Source organism: Motacilla alba, chromosome 5 (assembly GCF_015832195.1).
Source record: "Motacilla alba alba isolate MOTALB_02 chromosome 5, Motacilla_alba_V1.0_pri, whole genome shotgun sequence".
Classification (NCBI taxonomy): Eukaryota; Metazoa; Chordata; class Aves; order Passeriformes; family Motacillidae; genus Motacilla; species Motacilla alba.
This window is the reverse complement of record NC_052020.1, coordinates 19083624-19108866: the sequence shown is the minus strand read 5'-3', so window position 1 is coordinate 19108866 and position 25243 is coordinate 19083624. Positions and strand designations below refer to the sequence as shown.

The 25243-nt window shown below is 40.9% G+C and overlaps 1 protein-coding gene across 8 annotated transcripts in view; it reads right to left on the bottom strand.

Annotated features, from left to right (window-relative positions):
• LDLRAD3 (low density lipoprotein receptor class A domain containing 3) overlaps positions 1-25243 on the bottom strand; it is a 104621-nt gene that overhangs the window by 64199 nt on the left and 15179 nt on the right. For all 8 annotated transcript variants that reach the window (XR_005257149.1, XM_038138758.1, XM_038138759.1 and 5 more), the window contains exon 2: positions 7760-7906. Coding sequence is in view for 7 of the 8 variants with exons in the window: in XM_038138758.1 (XP_037994686.1) it covers positions 7760-7906 (147 nt within the window). In the remaining variant the exon portion in view is untranslated. The remainder of the gene's footprint in view (positions 1-7759; positions 7907-25243) is intronic.

The window sequence follows — 25243 nt, the reverse complement described above, 5'->3', positions numbered from 1 at the left end:
ATGAACTGAAGACTACAAGTTCAGCTGTAATACTTTTGAATTGTGTTACAATCATAAGTTTGTTACAAAATCCTCAGATGTGAAAAAGTGATTTCAATGCTGGAATTCCCCTTTTTCCCCTTTTAAGATATTTTGGGTTTACTTAGTTTTTTTAAGTGCCAGGTCACTAAATCACTTACTTGCAAATAAGAAACAATACTTAAGAATCCTTCTCTTCTCCAAAATGTAGTGAGCTTTGATACAAGACCACTTCACAGCTGTTTAGCTCACACTGCCTATAACATGATCACTAGCAAGACAGAATACAACTTACCAGCAATGGTAACTTCTAAAAGCTAAAAAATCCACCTGGCTAGCAGCTACAGACTGCAGCAGCTGAGATGCCTTCAACTTTATACATGATGGGCAGTCCAAAAACTTGTTGCGGGTATGAAATGCTGGATCTTAATCCCAGGAATCTGAAAGTATCTCTTCAAAATATCACCCTGCCCCTCATCTTCTGTAGAATTACTCTTAGTCTACACCTGGCTTTAAGTGATGCTTTAAGAATAATTTCTGGGGCTACCGAATATTAATTAAAAGTCAGTAGTCCTTACTGATGGGTAGGATTAGTTCTGCCCAAGTCCTGGCCCACTACTGTATTTCTAGATCTCAACTAGTTTAGACACTCCCTTCTGAATGAGGCAGACATTTCTTTTTAGCAAAACACCACATCTTATTCTTCAGTGCACTGAGCTCTGCTTGTCGAACTGAAAGCCTAGTATTTAAAAGGATAGGAGCCAGAGTTACTTTGTGCCCTTTGTTCCTGTACATGAAAGCCATTCATTAGACTGACCCTGCTAAGTGGTTAAATCCAAGCAAAATGTCTTCAGCTGTAATAACTGTACTGTCATAATAAGCACTTATTTAATACCTTATAAAGATTGTAGCACTCATTGTCTTTACAAGATTTTTCCCTGTCTTTAAAACTAGCTATTAAAGCTGATTACTTATTCTTAGCAGTGTGGAAGTCATGATTTTGACTGCACTCAGAGCAAACCTTAACAAGGTGAGGACACACATCTAAATTCAGACTGTCACCAGAATGATTTGAGTTTTTAGTAATGACCATTTAGTACTAAATTTTGCCTTTGCCTCTATTGTAATTTCGGGATTTACAAAGGGAAAAGCATGCAATGTGCACACATAATGTGTCTATCAAGTTGTGAACTTCCTGTAGAGCAGACTCAAAGTGTGCTCTTGACTGAGAGCAAACTCCATGATTTACCTTTGTTTTTTTTTTTTTTTTATTTAAAGCAGCGAACAGCAACAAACTAAAGGCGACCTCCTGAAATATACCCTACATCAAAGAGGGCAGGACAAGGCAATCTGACAGTCCTCATTTGAGACTTCCAAGCATATTACATGGCTTTGAAGCTGCAGCCCCCACCCCCTTCCAAGCATATGACATGGCTGCAGCCCCCACTCAAACCATCTTCTTCCTACTGCAGCCTGTGCCAGCAAGTGTAGGAGTTCTTGCACTCAAGAGCTTCTCCAATGACAGACAAACTTCCTCAGACTTGACTTTGGCTCCAGTGGGACTTTTTCAAATACCTTCCAGCCCTCAGATGCAGTTGTTAAAAAAATACCTCTTTTGTAGAAACTGAATGCAATTAAATCAGTTAAAATTCACCTGAAAAAAACCTAGCTAATCTGCTTTTGTTCTCCAAGAGTTTCAGTTTCCCAAATGAAAGGGTTTAGAGCACAGTCAAATATTCTTCACATGATCTAGGAAACCCGGGCTACTAATTGCAGAGCGTGGGTTTCATCTGGCATTCCTGTGAAAAGACTCTCTGTCTCCCCCAGGGCCGTGTGTAGCTGATCATTAGGAACCCGCGGCCTCGCTGCTCCTCAGCGTAGGGAGCTCCAATACCTGTTGCAAGTGAACACCAGAGGGAGCAGTAAACTCTTGTCTGGTAAGCAAGCTTCATACTGGAGATGGAAAAAACAAGGAAAATAAGGTACAGCAAACTTCGGGGAAACTTAAAAATGTGTGCTGCACTTTCAAACTACAAGACACTACTAATCCAGTTAAAGTCCTCATCAGTTCAGAGACAATGAAGATTTAGAGCAAGCGTGCAGATTCAAACACTCTGAATGATGCAGGCTTACTTGTGCCACAACTCTCACCCCAGCACTCCACACCCCGACAATACCAGATCTATAAAATCTTCTGAGACTATAAAGCATTTATACATAACCCTGTGTGCATTTAGATCGATTAAATGGAAATGCAAACATACTCAACACAGAAAAGATAGACACAGAATGGAATGTGACAAAATAGGTCATGTTTACTATACATAAACATACAGTCCCAACTCTGCAGGGTAAAAGCAAGAACATAGTTAAGAGACACACATGAGAAGATGAAATCAAAGATTATTATGCTAACATATCAGCAATGAACAAGTAATCACAGGACTACCTCAAATGTTATTCTACTTACCTGACAAAGACAGTTAAAAATGCTTCTGCATTCTTGCAAAACCAGCAACAGAAGCATAGCCACAACTGTAACCAGAATGCACTCCCACCTCCCACCTTCATCCTTGCACTATGGCATGCAGCCTACCAGGTGTAGAAGTTCCTAAAGTGTTTGTCACCAGAGCCTGGCTTCAGCAGGGGTGCCAAGGGCTTCAATTTCCTGACACAAATGGGAATGTTCTTACCGGATCTACTGGACACTTGGATTAAACTGGTTTCTCAGATTGCCCCAATACAAGTCTCGGTGTTCAGGACCTTGAGAATTAGCCTGCTGCTGTGAAACTGCAGAAAAGCTTGGCTCACCACACCATGCTGAGGGCAACCCAGGACTGCAGGTATTACAAAACCTTCAATTCTGATTGCACTGGGTTCCCTGCAAGCACGTGTGTCTCAGGCAAAGAAACAGAACTGACCTTTAGCGGAAGCTGCTTGGCAGGTGGCTTCAATACCTGTCTGGGGAATCCTAATTATAATGGACCATTTTCATGCAGCACTTCATTTAATAAAGACATTCTCCCCCATGGAGGAGACTTGCTCTGTCTGAAGGACAATCAGAGACCAAGGTTTGATGACGATGGATTGCTGGTGATGAAATGAGCTTTTTTATTACCACAGTTCCGGATGCTCCTACAGACCAGCTCTTGCTAGCCAGCCCAGGAGTGTGTTGGCAGCACATCCTTACAAGCATGGGTGATGCTCCATTGTTCAGATATCTCTACAACCCAGTCACAGCTTTTAGTATTGAATCAGAAACCTGCTTTACCTTTACATTTGTGTTGAATGAGCAACAGCGCCAACCGGAAACAGAAACAAGTGAGACGAAGGTTTCGAACGTGAGAACATGCTGCCATGAGGCTATCCTTGCACACAGCTTTCTTCTAGCCCACAGCCTACACTCTTCAGCCCTTGGATTAACACAGATAGTCACTTCTTCTTTAACGTGTGCCACTATTTACTCATAGCTAAACATACAAATTTGGCATCTCTCAGAAGAGCAACAAAAGAAAATCTAGACTCCTGGGTATTTGGTATGTCTCTAATTCTGGCTGCTGTCATGCCAGGCACTTAGCGTGGATGATGTGCCATGCTCTGAATCCCCACCATCTGCTGCTCGTTAGCTGACAAAGGCAGCACATGCCATCTCCCCACTAGCTGCTGCTCATTAGTGGCAAAAGCCATTCTGTGTTCACAATGTTCTCTCTGTAATAATCTAATACAAAGATGTACAAAGAGCAAAGGAAAAAGGAAACAGAGATGAGAGAGTAAATTATGAGCTTAACAAAGAATATTAATGCGCTCTTAAATCTCAAGATGAGAATCCTTCCAAGAGCAAGACACAGGTCTTGGCTCCAAAGGAACAGGTCAGCAGGGAGGTATAAAAGTCAGCACTAGAGATAATCCATTTACCTCAAAATGTTTCAAAACATGGAAACACACATTTCTAGGCTCCTTCCATTCAGGCTCTTTATTTTGCAAAATTTTGTATCTTCCATTCCTGATAACAGAAAGAACTGAGTGCTCACAGCATGCAGCTCCCAACCTGACCAGGGCAAGCACTAACACCAGGTATCTATAAAGCCTGGTATGCAACCAGAGGAGGATTTAGGATCTATGCAATCAATCCCGCCAAGCTTCACAGGAAAGTCCTGTTGGTAAAGACTCTGCATTTGAGAAGGAGAGCCTCAGCTTCCTTTATAAATCATCTACACAGGTGAAAAGCAGTAGTAATAGCAACACTTCAAAGAAATGTGCATGACAGATACTGGACAACAGGCTGAGGAGCAATCCAGTCAAATGAGAACCAGAATATGGGGATGAACTACAAAACAGTTCTCCACTGGGAGATACACTGATGACAGCAGTTTACTCAAACTACAGAGAACTGGAAGCACTCACAAAACATTCACATTGATATGGTAAATTAATCTTTTTCAAGCTCAATTAGTTGCTTGGAGGAAGAAACAAAGCAAGGCTGTTCTTCAAGAAGTAATTCTTATGTACAACAATGAGAAGTCACTGTCTCAGCTTATTCCCTCCCTTCCATGCTTTTCCTCAACCCTCCTCCCCAGACAAAAACAGGTAACATTTTTCAGCCATCACATCACCATTAGAAAAGGCAAGAGCATGAGAAATGTTCTGTTCACTAAAAAGCACAAAGACAGCTGGCATGGGATGTGTTAAGGTGACAGGTAAGGGCACAGAGGAAGCACAGAAGATGACAGATGGTATATGGTGTGTGGGTTCTGGCAAGTGTGGGAGATGAAAGAAAGGCCATAAGTAAAGTGACATAGTTAACTGAGATGGTTCTGCAGAAGAGACAGAAAAGGGACAAAAGGAAGAGAGGGAAGAGATAAGACATGAATGGACAATGTGCAGGTAATTCTGCTTTGAATCTTATTTCCTCCTCAAACAGATCATCACTTGCTGGCCACAAAAATCCAGAACCAGACCCAGATTTCAAAGTTTTCCTGTTTAAAGGGGGACAGACAGGATGACATGCTAGAGCAATGGAATTGATAAAATATTGTTGGATATCCACATTCCAACAAAGACAAATCAGAAGAGAAAGACTTTCCACATAACCACACGTGTGCATGACTACTTCCTCATGGTCATGCCACAACACAGCATATTCATCTTCACAACAAATGAACCCTGTAACCAAGCTCCTACTCACACACAGACACATTTTTAAGCAAGGTTAACATTTTTCAGTGTGAAATAGTTACTTGATGAAGAATCACAGACAAAGCAGCTTAAAGTACAGCTGTGAGTAGTAACACACTGGGAACTCAGCCATCTCATGCTGCTAATGCAACTCCTATGGCTTTGTGCTCACCATCAACAGCTCAGCTACTGCAAAGCAAAATCACAGCAGAAAACAAAAAACTCTAATTTCGCTGCAAGGTAAGTTTTAGGAAGTAGAGTCCTATTCTGATGGAAGGAAAGTAACAAACTGTAGACTAAAATGATGAAAAAAAAATACATATATACCTGTAAGGCAGCAGCCTATCAATGCCCTATCTCTGAGCTAGGAACAAATCTAACACCAGATTTGGCCTGTATAAGCCCATACAACTTCTGTTTACTTTATGATGTAAAAGACTGGTTGGAAACACTACAAATGTGGAGACTCAAATGAGCACTATCTGCCTTCTGTTTTGGCTTATCTGACCTGTTAACAGCATAGGATTCACATCGATTGCTCTCCCTGCAAGCCTCTTTTGTATGCTAGTTTTACATTTGTGAGGGTGATCCAATAGCAGATAGATGTATGGCAAGAGGAAAGAACAGTCTAATTATCTCCATCAATTTGTGCAGGATCAAAAGATTGCTCATCCAGGAAACTGTCAGCCAATCAAGCCGGATAAAAGTATTTGAAAAAAACCCAGGAAGGACAGTTCTGCAGCAACTTAAAATTCAGAGCTGCAGCATAGCCTACATCACTGAGGTTTATTTGAGTCTGTGGTGACAAGAACAGCTTTTATGAACTGCCATTTTACAGCTATTTATATTTTATTGTCAGTTACTATGTTTATTACTGCCTGCAATTCACCAGACCCAACTGATTTTGGTAAGGAAATTTTTGAACAGAGAGTCACAAAGCATATTTTATTTTTGCTGATTCCTGAGTAAATACCCAGTCCAGCCTCCATTAAGAAAATCTTCATAAACATGATCTAATTGTATCAAATGAAAAAATTTGTGCAAGGCAGACAACGACAACATTTTTAGAGACACAGAAACTCCTGGTGTATATCCTATAAATACAAAGAAGTACTGTCATTCAGCTTGTTTTAAAAAGTAGAAGCAGCACACCAAAAGTCATGCCAGCAGTCTATTCAGGAGCCAAGTAATGAGGAACTTGAGTCACACAGCTGTTGTCATCAGGAATATCTCACTGAAAGGTACAGGTTGAACTTTAGATATTTTTATTCTCACCAAACTCCCATTGATATAATTCTCTGCTAGGGTTTAAACAGATATGCATGACACTGATCAATTCTTGCAACAGGCCTATCCTTTAATGTCAACATTTAAGTGTGGAAAAAAAATTAAATTAACCTGTCTTCAATGTTGCAACACAAGCCTGATGCCTTACAAAGACTGCAAAGCATTAGGTACTTCATACAGATAGTTTTAATTCTTTAGAAAGCGAGCAAAACTCACTGGCCTAAAGCGAAACTATATAGGGAGATTTACACAGCACAGGTATTAAAGTCCCATTATTTAAAAGGGATGGATTACTGGGGTTAAAGAAGAGGAATCAAATTTAAAAAAGCAAGAGCATTTAACAACTCAAGTATTTCTAGTTAGGTAATTTGAAAGAAGCTATTCTTTTTTCCTTCTGCTCTATCAGCAAAGCTAATGCTGTCTTGGAAATGTCCTGGGAAAGGTAAGCTTCTTACAAATTCAGTTTAAGTGTAATGAAAACCTCTGTAAAGTACACACATAGGGAAACCACATTTGCCACATGAAAACCAGTAATGTCTCAGAAATTTCTTAGTTGCTCTAGAATCACATGAAATTTGCTTTTTTCACTCTCAAGTGGATTTCAAATCACAGCATTATGCTACAGCATAATTCTGTTGTCTGGTTAGCATATGCAGGCTAGAAATTTTCATGTTGTGGCTGAGTAACATCAACTAAATCTTGCTTAATAGTAAGAAAAAGATGAAATCACAGACAAGAACCAGATCAGACTTTTTTAGCTCTCTAGAACTAGAAGTTCTTTAGGAAGGATCAATACTTAAAAACACCAATTAGCAAATTAATTCAGCCTACTTTTTAGAAAGTTATTGTTAAAGTTCATAGAGTTAAGAATTGCATTTTGATTGGAGATAACAAAAATCACAGGATACAGTCGACAGTTTAGAAATGGAAGGAACTAAGGTTGATGGTAGTGAAGGTCTACTTACAGCACTACACCAGCGTGCTGAAGCAGTACATACAAGATACCTAAAAATCACAGAGCATCATGGAAGAATTGTAAGTCAAGTCCATGTCAATTTATCCATCAGTTCAGGTACCTCCCCAAGTGCTGTATTAAAACTGGATACTGAAGAACATTAAAGACCTGAAACATTAAAGCCAGCATGTTTTTTCCAACAAGATCCAAATGAGGAAAGTGGCAGCGGCTTTGTTCCTTCTCTAACACAGAACACAGCAGTAACACCAGTTAGCCAAGCCCTGTGATAAAAAGCATGATAAGGTCAGAGCAATGGTCACTTACGGCATTCCTTCTCATCACTGTCATCAAAGCAATCTGGTAGCCCATCACACTGCCAGGCCCCTGGGATACAGCGTCCATTGCTGCACATGAAGTTTCCGGGAATGTTGCATTCATTCGTGAAGTTATTCCCAGGCAACAGTTGGTTGTCTGTGGCAAATGAGAGAGAGGTAAGTTCATTGAGGATTTGACAAAGGCAGCAAAAGCTGTCACCAAGCAAGCTGTTTATCAGTGGTTGAATGAAGATGAAACAAATGGACCCTTATCCTGGTTATTTTGTCATTATCCTATCAGTATCCTGCGCCTGGTACTTGGTAACACCTTCCTTTTCTTAAATTCTCATATTGTCTGCTCTCCATTCTCATACACTATTTTGCCGATTTCCTCTTGCTATTTTCTTTCTAGGATCACACATGCAGCCTCTATGCTGGTCAAAGCAATGTTTGTTTAAAAAAAATTCTCTCTTCTTCACAGGATCAGTCTAAACAGAATGAAAAAAACGAGGCTACATGAACTCAGCTCTATCCTCCCATACTTTCGTCAGATTAGTACTTAGCTTGCAGAATATTGTGTGGTTGCTGTTATTAGCCAAGGGCTATGCACAAGGTAACACACTGACTAATTCATACTAGATTTTCAATTAAGTTTTAAATATAGTGCTTCTGGCCAAAGTTAGAATTGAGCTTCTTGGTGTCAATACAGTCCCCTGGCACAATTTGTCCACAGGCTAGTAAGGCAGCTGGCACACTGAGTCTGCCAGGTGGAGGGGGCACAGTAGCAGGATACTGGAGATCAAGAGAACAGTGAGAGAAAGAAACCTAGAGACTTGCTGTCAAGGTTAGACACAGCGCTAGTCAGCCATTTTAATCTACCATTTTTCTCACTTTGTGCACTGTCTTCTGGAATGCAGATATCATAGAAACATGAAGGAACTTCAGTGAAGGAATGATAATGACACTCAGTGGCTTTAATAAGCACCAAAATGGCATGACCTGTCACAGAGATGGGGGGAAGTTGCAAAACAAAGCAGAAAGTGAGAAAAAATAATATCCTTCCCCTTGTCTTCCTGTCATATTCTAGACTAGTCCCAGGCAACATACACTTGAGTAGGTAAAACCCTACAAATACAAACCTTCACAGGTAAGGATGTCACAAAAACATGTACCCTCTGCCAACCTCCATACCTTCATGGGTCAGAACAAGCTAAGCTGACACTAAGCTTAACCACTTACCTATCATTTATCTATTTTGAGGATAACCACATTATTTTTGGAAGTCTGGAGGAATGGCAGAGCTGTAGTTGGTTCCCTCCCCTGCCCATCTCTACCCCATCTTGCTTCCTGTTGTTCTTGGAGCCCAACTCCTTCCTCTCCCAGGAAGGCCTGAACAGCAAGGGCAAGGAAAACTATTATGAACACAAGATGGCGAGTGCATCATTGTCCAGTGCTGCACAGAGCACAGCAGGTCACAACTGTAAGACCTTTTTCCTAGCTCATTCCTGAAGCCCCAGGGAGGAATCTGTTTTGTACAGGCACCTTTGGAGAACACATCTACCAAAACAGGAAGTTTTATAGCATGATTAGTGCATGAGGCTTTTCAGAAACTTCTGAATCAGCCAAATGTAGATTGTTCCCTCCCTCCCCCACAATGCTCCATCCATGACACTGGCAAAACTGCTAAGTTTCACATCACTATTTCAAAAGATACAGAGGAATGCTTCAGGGAGGCAGTCTCTTTAAACCTATGGCTGTCTCAAACAATGTATTTCCTTTCAAATGTTATTTCTTGCAAATGGCTGACTTTCCTGGGGATCTTTCAAGAATCTGCCAGCACAGAGCAGATGCCTTAACGGAAATTTGTCCTGAGCTGTTAAAAGACAATGTAGTTCAGAAAAAAACGGTGGAAATAAGGTCTCCAGAGCCACCTGTAACTCTCATGCTGTATGCAGCACCTTAAAGAAAGAGAGTGACAGCCACCAAAAATCATGCCCAGGCATCCAGCTGGCAATTAGACATCTTTTAGAAGTGTTATTCAAACCTCAGTTACATTCCCTGAATCACTGCTTTTCCCATGGAGAAACAGCAAGTTTGCTCTCCACACTGTTACAGCCTACAGCACACTGGAACAGACTCACCTCCAGCCCAGTCGGGCAGGGCCCTCACTGCTCCCAGCAGCTCTTGGGGAAACACTACACCAAATTTTGCCTCATGCCTGAGTCCCTGACTTTAAATCAGCAATGGCAGCAGTTTGCCCGTGGCTACTCCTGCCATGAAACACTGAAGAGACACCGTGATGTCAATCAGCACCCCAGGCTAGTGCAGCCTTAGAGCATCACTGTTAACTGAGTTCTGCACTCCTGTGTTCAACCAGCAAGGACTTTGGTGTTGTTTAAGGCATTTTTTCCCCTTACAACTGTAACCAAACACATTCAGCTCAGTCTTTGTACCACTGACATGTACCTGCTAAGTAATGACCAAATGGAAATTGCCACACTCAAAGAGCTGTAGGGTGAAGCTCTCAGCACTTGCAGAACCTTTTATTAGCAAGCCACTCGCAGTGCATGAACACCACCTCTGGCTGCAACTGGAGAAAATCTCCCACAGTAATACAAAATTACAGGATGCCATTGTCAGATCAAGATAAGAAAGAGATACCTGGGTATTCCTTGCAATGCAGAAGTTCAGTCAATGCACTCAAGCTAGTTATAAGGCATGTAAGAGCTTCAACAGTAGAATCTAACTCCCTTCTCCACAGTCTCCCTTAAAAGCAGTTTCAGGTCAGTATGGTACTACTGGAACACTTTCTTGGTAATTTTCTTAACTTTCTTTAGAATTTACAAGTTCTCAGATACTACAAAACAAATGTCCTGGCTAAGAATAAATCTCTTATAAAACAGCTTATTCAAACTTGATATGAGAACTAGAAATTACCAAGGCTTTTGCTCTCTCAGAACCTAAGAAACTAAGGCAGTACATTTAGGCAGCAACATCAAAAAGGCACCAGCCTCACAGCATCTCTCTCCATTGTTCTGCACTACCTTCTTATCTAACCTTGTATATCTCTCATCCAACCTGCCCCCCTTGCACATGGAAGCAGCATCTATTTAAAATAAGAAGTCCTTCTGTGAACACTTAAGTGAGATTTCTTCTTGACTTGGGCAAGTTGCTAGCTAAGAACCAGCAGCAGGTCTCACAGCCTCCTGCTCCAGCTACAGAACTGCCTTTGCTCCATGAAGCATCCTGGTGTTACCAAGAGAAAACATAACTGGATGTATCTCAAGCATTGTAACACCTTCTGTGCAGAAGAACCAAACATCAGCTCCTATCAATTCCACTGCTGTTATCCTGCCGAAAAGCTTCAGTCATGATCTCCACATTCCTTTAATGAAAAAATTTACACCAAGCTAACTAATTCTAGAAATTTTTAGAGTTTCAAAAAGCAAAAAGCACGAACAACAAACAACTTCCCTAAAAAAGCATTATCAAGTCCCTGTTCCTTTTAACAACTCCTTTAAATAAATGCCACGCTTCTACCCTATTAGACTGAAGCAACATTCCAGGAACAGGTATCACATTTTGTTACCCAGTAAGTGGTTTACAGGATTTCCTCTGTCATATAATAAACTTATCCTCAATATTCTTTTAAAGCAAGAATGTATTATTAACCCTTTCACAGAACAAACAAAAGATAGTAGCAGCAGATCAAGATACTTGCAGACAGCCCTACTCAAGCTTTGCTGTGAAATGGGAACATGGGAACTCTGACTCAACCCAGTTTCAAAGAAACCAATACTTCTCTTAAAACACAACCTTCATCAGCTCTTAGGAGAGTTGCATGTTACAGAGAGCAATTTGAGAGTCACAGCCAACGCGTCTAGAAACTTTTGTGCGTTACTCCATGCCCAAAAAATCCACTGGTGGATAAAAAACTGTCAAAACAATGGCACATGTGGAACTGTTTTAAATAGTATTACTCCTTCTGCTTCCCTCACACTTTGCAAGTCTCCCCTAATGGATTTAAAAAAAAAAAACCCTCAAAGAAATCCTCAGCATGGTCCTCAGCCCTCAGGAATGCAATGCTCCTGCCCACTCAGCACACGGCCCAATGCAGGACTGCACACGCACAAGGAGGAGCGGTGTCACAGACACCTCAGAATAGACATGGAAAGGACCAAACCACATCATCGTGTCCATTTTTCTAACAAGGTCCATAAAGATGCCAGGTTTTGTGTAGCCAACTTGCGACACTGCCTGTTGGCAGGGGCAGAAACTCCTTCAATCTGGCAGAGCTGGCATTCCAAAGTTGACATATTTACCCTGCAGCCTCTTTGATTAATTTTGAATTCAACCCAAATAGGAGCTACACCGATGTGTTCAGTTAAGTAAAGGAGGAAGGAAAGAAGGGGAAAGTAGTCCATTTTCACTGCAACACATTGCTCACTTTAAGCAGCATACCATCTGGGCTGAATATAAAAAAACGGACTTGTGTTTCACTCTGAAGGGGACTGAGTAAGGAAAATCAATCTGTTTTAGCAGCCACTTGCAAAAATGTTGGTATCTAAATATTTAATATTCCCCAAAAAAGAATCAGGGGAAAATAAATGAAAAGAAAAGTCATACTGAGCAAGCACTTCACACTGTATTAAGAAAGCAAGTCAAGGATATCCTTCACAAAACCACCTTTACCTGAAAGCACTCCAGAGAATTGTGCACACTGCAGAACAGATCATTAGTGATCACACAGCTCTGTATCAAAAAGTATAATCAGTAAAAGCAGGCAATCAGCTTGGCCAAGGAGGTTTTGAGGAAGAAATACAGGACACTTGTGTTCATTGCCCTCATGAACAATGCCAGTAATGTCAGCCTCATGGCAAAAGGGATCCATCACCAAGGATGAAGCATGAACTCTTAACCACCAAGGCTTTGGCATGTCTTTTGTGGGAATCATGGGATCTTCACAGGATAGTTTCAATGGCTTGCTGCTTAAAGCTTTAAATACTTGAAGGGAATTATTTTGATCAGGCTGGTACGTAGCTGTGAGGCTGAGGGTTACTGAGGATACGTTCCTGTAATACCATGCTCCATACTCATTTTTAATTTCTGCTTAAACCCTTCCCAGGTATAAATCCACATCAGTTTTGATTTAAGCACATCAGAAATCTGTTTTAACTCTGCTGAAATCTACAACATGAAAACAAATGGACAGAGACTACAGCAAGTCAGTAACTGGAATTTGCAGCAAGATGGCATCCAAAAGACCTACCTTCAATAATTGCCAATATTTGATCACCAGCAAAACACATCACAAATACAGAAAAGCCAGCAATATTAGCAGACTTGAACAAACATTATTTGATCTTCCTCTGTCATCTTAAAAGACTGCAAATAAGCACTGTCAAGTGACTGGTAGGCTATTTGATTTACAAGATTTGATTCCTTAGAGAACACTAAACTACTTCCAAACGCTTGCATTCAGGTCCAGTTGCTTCTATGAATTTAGCTGCACAGGACAGATGTTTATTTTCATACTTCTCTATGTTCACATGAAGCATGTGATTCACTCCATGTCTACTTTACAGAGATCTTCCAATGCAGGTGATGCACTCAGAGGAGGAATTCAGAAGCTGAGCATGAAGAAAGTGCTTTGCCTATAAACTTCAGTTGAACATGTGCATGCACAAACTTCACTAGCAATAGAAGTATGTGGTCAACAAGATAACACCAGCGGCATTAAGGCACACAGATCAGTGCTCACTGCACTGGAACAGAAGGCAGAGATAATTTGTGCTTATGGGAGAAAGTCAGGACTCACGCAGTCATCCAGATAGACTGTGGGACAAACATGTTCAACCTCTTTATTACACTTCACCCCTTGTTAAAATGAAAATAAGGCAGCAGTTTTGAAGAGGAAGGCACCCATACTGAATTCAAGCACGCAGGGTATAAAAAGATTGCTCATAAACAGCACCAAAAAGGTAAGGACAATACATCAATAAGGGTGACGTTTACTTTCCATCACTCAAGTAAATACCTTTGGTATTACCCAAAAACATGTTTGCAGCTCAATGTTCACAAGTGTATCGTGTAAATCAGCAAAAATGCCAGTCTTCAGTTTAATCTGCTTTCCTATGCACTGCTGCATAAGTCCTTGCCAGAACAGAAGAAAAGCATGCCAGTGCACATTCAGGCTGGCTTTGGGAAGCAAAGAATAAGACAAGTGCTCTCTTGCTCTGCAGTGAAACCTCTGACAACACCTGAGCCATCTGCTACAAGTAAAGGACACCTGCCACTAATTACGTGACAACTTAAATCCCCTTGAATAGTTTTAATCCCTATCCTCCCCTATCCTCATTTAAACTGCCTGATTATTACAGTGCTCATGCTATATTAGAAGTTATGAGATTTATTTGTAAAGGCAGATTGACAGTCCCACTGCAATACAAGTGCTCAAAAATGTTTCTTCACTGAAGCAGCAGGTCAAGGAACCAGTCATTGATCAGGTTCAACTTCCCCTCCTTCAGTTTTGCATGAGATGAGGTATATTTGGTATCTGGCATTTTCAAGATTTACAATGCAGTCTTAGCCAAAAGACCAGAAACTCTTATGGTAACTTCAAATCAAACGCTGTATCTTACTGAGGCAAGTCAAAGACAGTGGGAAAACCATCCCTCTCAGCATGGGCACTAAAATGGATAGCTTCTTTGAATTTAGACAGAAAAACTACTGCAGCAAGGAACACTGACTACTACCCAATGCCCATCATTTACCCATTAATTCCGCACTGCAAAACGTGACTTTGCTGAACTGGAGATCAATTAATCCATCATGGTCCCCACCATAAATAACACAATATGCTTAGAACAGAGTATCTTCTTTTAAATATCTCACAGCATTAGTTGAAGCAACTGACACATTCCCTGTAGTAGGTGGCTGCATTTCAGCACTTTGTCATGGAAGCACCTTAATTAAATATAATCTTCTAAACCATTCCCTATTAAACAACCATTTGCTTTTTCCTTGCAACAACATGTGCAGGAAGTGAGCAGAAGTGAACAGGCTTACTTTAATCCTGCACCCTTCATGGCTGGATTCTATATTTGGGGGACTGGGCATTTCACTAAAGCTTCCCCACTTGCTTGTCTCAGCAGCAGTGCAGCTGCTTGAGTACACACCAAAAATACATCCCCCATGTCTGTAGTCCATGCAGTGATGACAGTATGGAATGGTATCACTGCCCAAGGGCAGAAACACCATGTCAAACTTTTCTATGCTGCTTTCTGTACATAGCTGGTTAGCTAAAGGTGCATGTCCTCAACAGTTCAAGCTAAGTTAAATCAGAGCAGATAGCCCCATCTTTCTTTAACCCTGGTCATAAATTCCTGTCTTCCTCTTACTCCACCACAGGTGAGCAGCAAGCTTTAAAAATAAGTTAACCTAGAGCCTGTCGTTCTCCGTGCTGCCTGAATCAACTCATCACAAAGTTTCATGAGCTTACGCCATCACAAAAGACAGAGAAAGGAACATGCATGCCCCCTCCAAATTAAGAACACAACAAGAACTGTAGCCTTTTCTCAGGCTAAGTCAGGTAACCTAAAGCAAATACCTCTGCCATTTTCAACTGCAACAGACACCACTTAGTCTTAAAAAGTTGCTTGTCTTTAACAACTACGCCACAATTGTTTCCGTAAACAACAAAGTTTTCAAGAGCACTAATTTCTTCTTGGTAGCTGTATATCAGTCTTCTCCAGCAAGGAAAGCTGCCTGTCAGAACCAAACATGCCACTGTGTGTCCCAGCAAACATGGTAAATGGTGAAGGCTGGTTTCCAAACGCTGACATTTACTGGTATCACAGGAACTTTCCAGTCTGACTACCCAGGAGTCACTCTGGCAGTCACTCTCCTACTACCAGACACTGTCACTCCTGGGACTAAAACTCCTACACAGTGGGTGGCTCAGTGACCCAATGAGCGCTCTTGACTCCCTGTACACTCCACACTCACACTGTAAGACTAAGTTTCCTTCCAGACATTAACCCTCATTTCCCATAGCACACTCTCAAATCTCTGGTTCCTTTAAGTAATTTAATCATGGTGTATAAAACAAAACCAGCTCGAGCTGGTGCTTCTGGAGAGCCTGAACAAAGGAATTCCCGTGCTTTCATACCCTCAGTCTGTGCTGTCAATAGCCTGGGGTCCTCCTACTGAGTCCTCCGCTCCTGCTGTGTCCCAGGGTCCAGTACCCTGGCCGATGCCACAGGTCCCTGTGCCTTTTGCTGTGCAAAGGGTCAGCACCAGGTCACAGCCCCTTCCTTGTCTGGGACTCCCAACATTTCTCCTACGCAGGGCACAGCCTGCAGCTCTCACTGCAGCTGCACACCCAGTGCCTGCTCCATGTATTCCTCAGCACCGGTCACTGACAATTTCAAAGGTGTGCCAGAGACAAAAACTGCAGAGCTCTGAAAACAAACTCACTGTGGAATAATGGTGGAAAAGGCAAACCAAGATGAAGTTGTGGTAATGATGATCTTTCTGATGATAGAGATTGGCAGAGGGACCTTCCTGTCTGCAGAGTTTGCATTTAGGATGTGACAGTACATCAGGAGGGGAAGATAAGCCGTGCTGCTGGTAATGAGGGTAGAACTTGGGCTCTGACACTGCATGAAAAGGTCACACCTCAAAAAGAGCCTGGAAGAGACAGATGCGTGTGAGGCTCCACAGAGGAACCAAGCCCAAGGAAGGCCAGGATGCAGGACAGAGTAACAAAACAAAACATCAACACTGTCCTTAACAATAAAGAAAAAACTCCTAACCCTTCACCCAACAACACTGAGCTAATTTCCAAGTGTGAGGAGATTGATGACAGATAACCATGATTTTCATCTAGACAAGAGACAGAGCAGACTTCCCTACCCTACGAAGGCAACTCAGCTCCTGCTTTGAAGTCTTGCCCTAAGAAAAGAAAACAGGGAGACCAGAAACCTCTCTCCGGAGGCTCCTAAAAAATCTGGAAGAGGGACAAGAACATTTTTCTAAATACATTGAATCAACAGTTAAAATTAGAAGAACTACCAGAAGACAATCAGAGTCAAGGAAAGGCAATAGCATAAGAAAAGGGACAGACTGTTCTAGGTGGTAGTGATAGCACACAGACAATGAAGATGGGACAGTATTCCTAAACAGAAGCACCACCTGGAAATAGATGATAACCTCTTCATATACATGCAAATCCAACAAAGAGGTAAGAGTGAGACTGAAAAGAGGGCAAGCATGAAGACCATGTGTACTGGGTGACAAAAAATGATGCAAAGTGAACTTAGAACATCCCTGAATCTTTAAGGAGAAAGGAAACTCATTGCTCACCAGCTGTAGAATGCAGAACTGGACCCTGTTAGAAAAGAACAATTTTAATATAAGCCAAAACAGAGCCTTGATTTCAGACCATCACCAGGCTGGGTTATAATCATCAGATTTTCATCTACCCTATATATATGAAACCATGATAAGCCATGAGGCAGCCACAGCAACACCTTTCAGATAGTCCAGGAGCTCTCACCACTCTCACAGTATTTTGGAGACCCCTGCTAACATACTGCTCTAATTTAACCACAGGAAACAAGCCTCTTCAAATGTCATACTCCAGGTTCACTTAAAGAGATTTTGCAATTACTATAGAGTTTCTTTTTTATAGAAGACTGTGTATTTGCCCTTTACCTCTGGTCACATGTCCTCCACTAGGTAAGCCTCAAAGAGAGCTAAGTGGGGGCAGAAGATGGGGCTCAGGAGTGATAGATGTATACAAGTAATGGTTACTTATTTGAAGTTGGAAATTTCCCATCATCACTACTAGAGACATAGAAAATAATAATTTCAAGTGAGAAATAACAGCTTTTATAACCACTTACTTAAAGTAAGTGATTTTCTCCCATTCAAACTGAGCTCTTTGACATGCTTTATATAGCAATAATAAAAATTTATCCAGAAGATAAAGTTACTCAGTGTTTGCTGCATGGACTAGACTGCTGATGCTTTCTGTAAGCAAATCAAAACCAGAAAAATAAAGGTCATTTGCATTTTGTCAATAGGAAATGTGCTGTTAGGCAGATATATGACAAAGATTGTATTAAAGTGAGGGTCTCACTCTTTTCACTGGAGTTTACTTTCACCTTATGTCTTTCACTTACTGTACCAGAAGCCATAGCCAAGAGCAATGAGGTTGTTTCCCTGCAGAGCAATGTACAGAGTGCCTCCACACAACAGGACTTTTACATGAGGAGCACAGTGGGTCTGAGCAATCTTCCTGCAAGGCACTGGTGACCGATTCTTTCCAGCAAATGCTGCCACAGCAAGACACCGTTCCACACACCACGTACCCCAAAATGCCTTTGAGCTAGCAGTAAAACCAGGGGGTTCACTGCAACATAGGTAATCTTGGAGCTTGGCTCTATCAACAGTTGCTGCATTTAACAGCACAGCAAAGAGTGAAAACTGGAATGAAGGTAGACAGAGAAAGATTTAGCAAAAAGCAGAAAAGCTTTTCACAAGAGCACGAGAAAAATGAACTTTCCCTGGGAGCAGTGGATGCAACTGTAGACAAGTGAATCTGGAAAGGGCCACAAAACAAAAAGACCAAGATTCAGTGTGAGTGGTATACCAACTTTCTTCCTTTTCCTGCTTTTTGCTTCCTGACAGTTCTGTTTCCTTTCTTTCCTAAAATCCTCTGAAAAATTTCTCAAAAGACAAAATAAGTGGCATCTGCTTTTTAGATACCTATCCTGGTCCCAAAAGAAAAAAATATCCTATCTACCCTACTCAAAGTGCCTATGACATAAAAAGTCTCAGAAAAAAGCTTCCCAGTAGGTTCTAGTTAAGAAAGATTACATATTTCAGCCCCTAATCCAAATATTTTGGGTGTCTCACTTGAGCCCTCCTGCAGCTTCCAAACCTGGATGTGTTTCATTCAGATGAGTCAATCCCGGGCACAAACTCAGCTAACAGAAATGAATACATTTCCGGTTAACTACAAAACCATTCTTGCCTTTTAAGGCTTCATTCAACATTTTTTTTCTATCAGGTATTCTCCACTGAGCCAAATCAAAACTCAGGAGATCTCTAAAACCCAATGCTGTAACTCCACACATCATTTTCCTGGCTAAACAAACTGAAAGGTCCACATTCCTTCTGGCACCCATCATATTTCTGTATGCTACAAAGTGTACATTCTGTAGAAGCTGGAGTACAGACATGTCCAGGCAGAGTGCGCCAAACTGGCAAACGCTGCGAGACCTGCAAGGCAAACCCATGAGCTGGGGAATCACCTACAGAGCTGCACACACTGGGATCAGAAGAAACACACAAGATCTCAGGAACCTCATGACAATTTTCAACAAAACAAAAATCCTAATATCTCAGTAAGCTAGAGAACTCAAAATGCATAGACAAAAGACATGGATTCAACATAGTCGGTAATAAATTTTTGATTTGCGAAGTGCACATGACTTGGTTCCAAGGCAGGATACATTTGTTTCCACAAAAAATCCAAACTGGAACTCAGAGTACACTAAGCTCATAAATTTGCCAATCTTTTCTTCAAGCTTCTTGGAAAGTAAGCATTATCGCTGCAGTGGCACCTGAGGCTGGCCAGAACAGAGGTTCTTCAGCACCTTGTTCAACGCAGTAATGAACAGCAGTTTCAGCATGCTGCCATAAGGGTTAATTTTAATTTTGAGTCTTGTTGGCCTGGTTGGCTATTTCCATAAATACCAACCCAGCAGATATAATTGCAAAGAAGGTATATTTGGTTCCAGTCCCTCTGCCAATTTAGTGGCAACTAATGTTTGAAAATTGCAGGGTGTAAATTTAGCATAGTGGGTCTCACATCATGTTTTTACTGCTGGAGACTGTATTTGATTAATGAGAATTAAAAGAAAGATACCAGACTTTACCAGAAAGCTTTTCTGGATTTTCCCCAAATCTCTGGAAAGAAAGAAGTAAGAAAAATCAAACTGTATTGACTTGATAATGATGCAAAGAGTGCAGCTCAAAACTGCGCATTTCTGAGTTTCAGCAGTCATTTTTTCAAGTTGATGAGCAGAGAATTGCTAGTGCCAAGCAATGCCAAGACTTCTGCCAAGCAGCTATCAAATCTTGGTAAGAAAAAACAAGCAGCAGGAGATGTCTTTGGAATACAAGGACAACCTGAACATATTTTGTCTGTAACAACAATGTTCAATTTTCTTTCACAGCCCCAAGAAATCAGCGACTGGCTAGCTCTAATTGTGGCTCTCCCAGTACTACTCACACACACATTTGCACCTTCCCATCTTTCTCACTCACTACAAGAAGTTCAAAAGACAATGAAAACTGTACATAACAGGTATTTTTAAGGACACTTTGTTACAGTGCCAGACTGACAGCCACTGCCATCAAAAGAGACCACCACGGTAATGCATACAGACACTAGCTGAGGTTTCTCCTACTTAACAGAAGCGTGCAACAGAAGCAACCAAAGCAAAGCAGCCTTCAGCCTTTGCATTTCCAAGTCAGCATGGCAATGCATCACCGCTGTTATGACAACTCTGATTCTTCCTTGGCAGAACAAGGTCTCAACCCACTCGCAGTCCTTACTTGCTTCTGCTCATTTGGGGTTGAATTTTCTAACCAAATATCTAAGCAGACTTACTCCAGACTAACTGAGATTTTCAGTCCTTCAGTACCAGAGCCTCTGTCACACATATTCTCTCTTTAAACACAGGCCTGTATTTAAAAGAACAGGAATCTTGCCGAACATTGAAAACTCACTTTTCTCCTGGGGAAACCTGAACTGAAGACACTTGCACTTGGGAGCAATAAAGTTCTTAAAAATGCACCTGAGATTCTTCACAGACTCATTTTTTAAATTTTGACTCCCAGTTACTGCAGTAATTTTCTTAAAAGTCAAGGTGACAGATTCTCCTCAGATCTTCTGTAGAAGGGTTGCAGTCACAGCTGCCACCTTCACTGCTGGAAAGCCCAGTAAACTCCAACCATCCATATACTGAAGCTTTGCCTGTTCTCTGAAGCCACTCTATTAGCATCAGAAAAACAGGCTTCACAGGTGAGGTACAAAGCTCTGAGGTGATAGACCCTGCTATAACTGGAAAATTAGTTAAACACTTCAGAAAGGTTTGACATACTTTGCATCAGACAAGATGTAAAGCAAATGGAAAAAAAATTACTAAAGGGAGTGAAGACTTATTTCCTACAAGACAAGTAGGAGGGGGCTTTCATTTAACACAATTATCTCCCTTAAATTTTCCCTTCAGTTTTATTTCCCAATACTGGCAAGTTACTGAAGTATGTGGAGATCAGCACCTAAGCAAAAAAATCACTCTCATAAAAGCAAAAAATATTTGGCCAAGAAGACAAATCCTGTGCTTATATCATAAAGACCATGAACTTAGGACCACTTTTAATATTCTTTTTATTACACACAAAAAAGTCACTTTCTTTCAAGATGCTTCCAAAAAAAGGATGCTTTCATTGTTATTATCACTAATGCTCAATTTAACAGGTCAGCTGTGCCATCCTGTTAGCAGGAGACATTACACAACACAAAAAGACAATAAGCCATACTGTCTAGGACACAGGATAAGCAACATGATGAGAATGGTGATGTCACTGGCTAACCTGTGACCTCATATATTATACAAGACACCAGGCTGCTCTGTTTTCAGAGACCCCCCAAGCAAGCACCTCGCAGCCCAAATCATTCCAGACATGCCTTTGTTCATCAGTCTGTATGAGAATGCTCATCATTCACTGCACCAGAACCTAAACTCCTTGCGTTCAAGACCCAGAAGAACTGAGTTTTGTGAATGACACCGATGACTCAGTTGCATTCTCTTCAAGTCTGGAAGAAAGCCTGTCTGCATCTCATACTGCTTCATGTGGAATGAGACTCCTGTGACCCTGGTGACCAACCCAAACAAAAGAGGATGCTGAGAGTAGGGAGAGGCTTCCTTCAGAATACCTCATTCATAATTTAACTGTTAACAGCCATGTAACTAGAGTGGCTGCAGGAAAAATTAACTGTGTAGTTCTCTGTTATGCTGAAAGCACTTCAGTTGCGTTTGCGTTCTACTTAAGCAACAGAGCTTCACTTTATATCAAGGTTTAGTCCCTTTGGAAAAAAAAAAAAGGATGAAGCTCAACTAATAAATAGAATTAATTTAACTTCATTTTTAATCACTCAAGAAAGGCTGAATGTGATTACTATAGTCTTTCACAGTCTCCCCATCTCCTAGGCAATTAATTTTCACATATTCAGTCACAATATAGTCTATTTCTATAACATAGAAAGGAAATATTTATGCACTTGGTGCTTCACTACAAGTTTTGTGTATGGATATTTCTGATTCAGGGGGTTAACACAAAAATAACATTCCTTTTGACCACATACATTGACCCATATTCTGTGAACAATCTGAACGTATGAAGGGAAAACTAACACAAAAATATAACAGAGTGCTAAGATTCACCCAGGACCAAGAAACTTTGCTCAAGCTGTTTCCCAGATCATACTGTTGTGTTTCACACACAAAGCAGATGATACGGCTCAAACAGAAGCACTTAATATCATCTATTAGCTCTTTGAACTATGGCTGTGTTTTCTCCAGATTTTCTACAAAATAAATTTAGAAGTAATACACTAAGCATTGACTGCATTACAGCTGATGACTGTACACACAAAGTTAACTGAAGAGTTACCTCCATCAAACAGCATCCATTCATTCCATGTGTGAACTCAAAAGAGGGTCACGTGAAAATGTCAATGATACAACACCCCTAACACAAGGATAGAAGTTCTTGCTTCCTTTCGCCTTATCTGATCACCAAGTTCATTCACATGATCAGAAATGGTACAGAGTATCCTTCAGCAGTCTGGAAGCTTCATCCAAAAAGCAGGAAGATATTCTCAGAGACTGCTACCACAAGGTAACTTTGCAGCTTCATCACTGCCATCATAAGAGTGGCCATTATGAATTTTTCAGTGTATTGCAGATTACCCTCTACCTGGCTGACATTCTTATCACACTCAGACACAACAGACCGTCAATCACAGCGACTGCCAGAGAAGGGTGGTGACACAACTTTTCCAGTATGACCATATAGCTTCTGTGTTTCAGAAGCATCTTGGCAACAAGAAGCACACACTGACAGAGATGCTTTGTGATCAAACACTTAGCACTGAAAAAATCCCTATGGCAATATCAAAACCACAGGAAACTTTAAATATATGGCAGAAAAAGTTTCCTTCTCCCATGTATTCCCAAACCAAAAGCACAAAATTAATTGTGCCACTGGAAACTGGAAACTAATTACTCCTTCCCCAAGTCTTAATTCTTCCTTCTGCTGCACCTTTATATCAGAGCTTCTCCACTGAAGATGTTAAAATCTCACTTGAGAAAAACACTGATTCGAGGATTACTTTTGTTTGTGGAAAGTGAGGTTTTAAGCCATTGTACAGACTTTAAAAATATTCTTTTCCCTGTCTCAATTTGCTGCCTAGAAAGGTTGACAATAAATAGTCCTTTCAATACATGGAAGAACAGATTTAGGAGCATAAGGCAGGTCCATTGCTGTGCAAAACATGCTAGCTGCAACACATTCAAGTCAAAACTCTCAGTTTGACAATTCCTCCATGGAAAACTATTTACTCAAAGTAGCACCATCATTTGTGTCCTCTTTCCCTGAAGAGAGGCAAGAGTGACAACAGACCAAACAAAGTGCAGCAGGCTGAAAAGATTAACTTGTTCATTTTAAATAAATACCATCATTTGAAATTTCATTTTAAAACCAACACTTTTTAAAGGAAGCTTGGTAAATGGAAACTGAAGCAAGACTGCAGTAGGTCTTTAAGGAATCCCACAAAGCAGCTGATTGACACTGATATTCTTTTCAGCCCAGTACCTTTAATGAAGTTTAAAGACATCAGAACAGAATAAAAAAACCAACAAAGGGTGCTTGGGCACTGGAAGAGGCTCCTTGGGGAAGTGGCCACAGTTCCAAGCCTGACAGAGATCAAGAAGCATTTGGACAATGCTCTCAGGCATAGAGTGTGATTCTTGGGGGTGTCCTGTGCAGGGCCAATATTTCGACTTGATGATCATTGTGGGTTCCTTCCAAATCAGGATATTCTGTCATTTCTGAGAACTGAGATGTCAATTCATTTTTATTCCCACAGCAGTTGAAGGCAAAATGTTAATGCACTGAAACAAACCCATTGAGGCTCTTTTGAAGAATTCTGATGCAAATTCTCAAGAATGTATAAAAATAGTAATAAAATCATTCTTCATGTGTGTTTAAGATAGCACTGAATCAATTTGGAAGTTGTGTATGTTTATACAAAAATCCCAAAAACCTGCCTCAAAAAATAAACTATATATTTCCCTTTAATGCCTCCTTGGCAAACCAGACTCAGATGAAAGACATGCTCCAACAGACTGTGCACCAGTGTTTAGGATGCAACACAGTGTTTGAAAACATTCAGCACTGCCAAACCCTGCACAAGTGTTAAACAGTTCAGATTCTGCAAGGTAAGGCAATGTCCCAAATTTTAAGAAAGTGATCAGAAAACATATGAATAAAGTACAGTTGTAGCTATTTATTTTTGGACCTTCATCCAGGAAAGTAGATGAAAGACCCTTGCAGTGTCCCAGGGGATAAGCTATTCAGATAAATGAATACTTCTTCCCCATCTCTCATTTCTACATATCAGAGAGTGTGACACTGCTTCCTCATTTGCATTTTAGTTCATATCTCACAAAGAACAAAGTCTACCCTATGCTAATAAAAATAAGCACCACATATTTTTCAGGACATCTATTCTGAAGTTCCCTCTCTAGCATCCAGAAAAGAAATCTGCCATTGCTCTACCCTAGAAGACTGGAGGCACTAACTTCTTGCTATCAGGAAACACTGGAAGGAGAACCTGCAGAATTCCAAATCCTTTTCTATGACTCCTCACATAAAAAAGCAAAACATATACAACTGTTATCCACCCCCAACCTACATATTCTGATTATAATGAAAAACTATCAGCAACAACTCATATATGATTCAAAGTAGGGATATTAAAGGGACAACTGAAACAGCCTTCTCACACAAGCTTAGAGACAACAGCAGTAGACAAAAGAAGCAGAACTGTAACCACTTCGAGCATCAGCAAGAGGAAAAGACAGCAGTCCAGAAGTAGCCTACTTGAACAAAGAAAAGAACCAAAAGTAACAAACAGTGACAGTGTGTCACACATGCAGGGCTGAGTCCTCCAAGTTCAGCCTGTCTGAGTTTCAGCCCTTCCTGGACCTGCTGCTTTGCTGATGCAGAAAGAAATCCACCATCTCATCTGATGCTGTTTGTTCCATTCTTTTTGTAAGCTACTCCAATTTTATTTGGGCTCAAGGGCAAAGCATTCATGGAGGAGAAGGCAAAAGGCATGTGCACAACAACC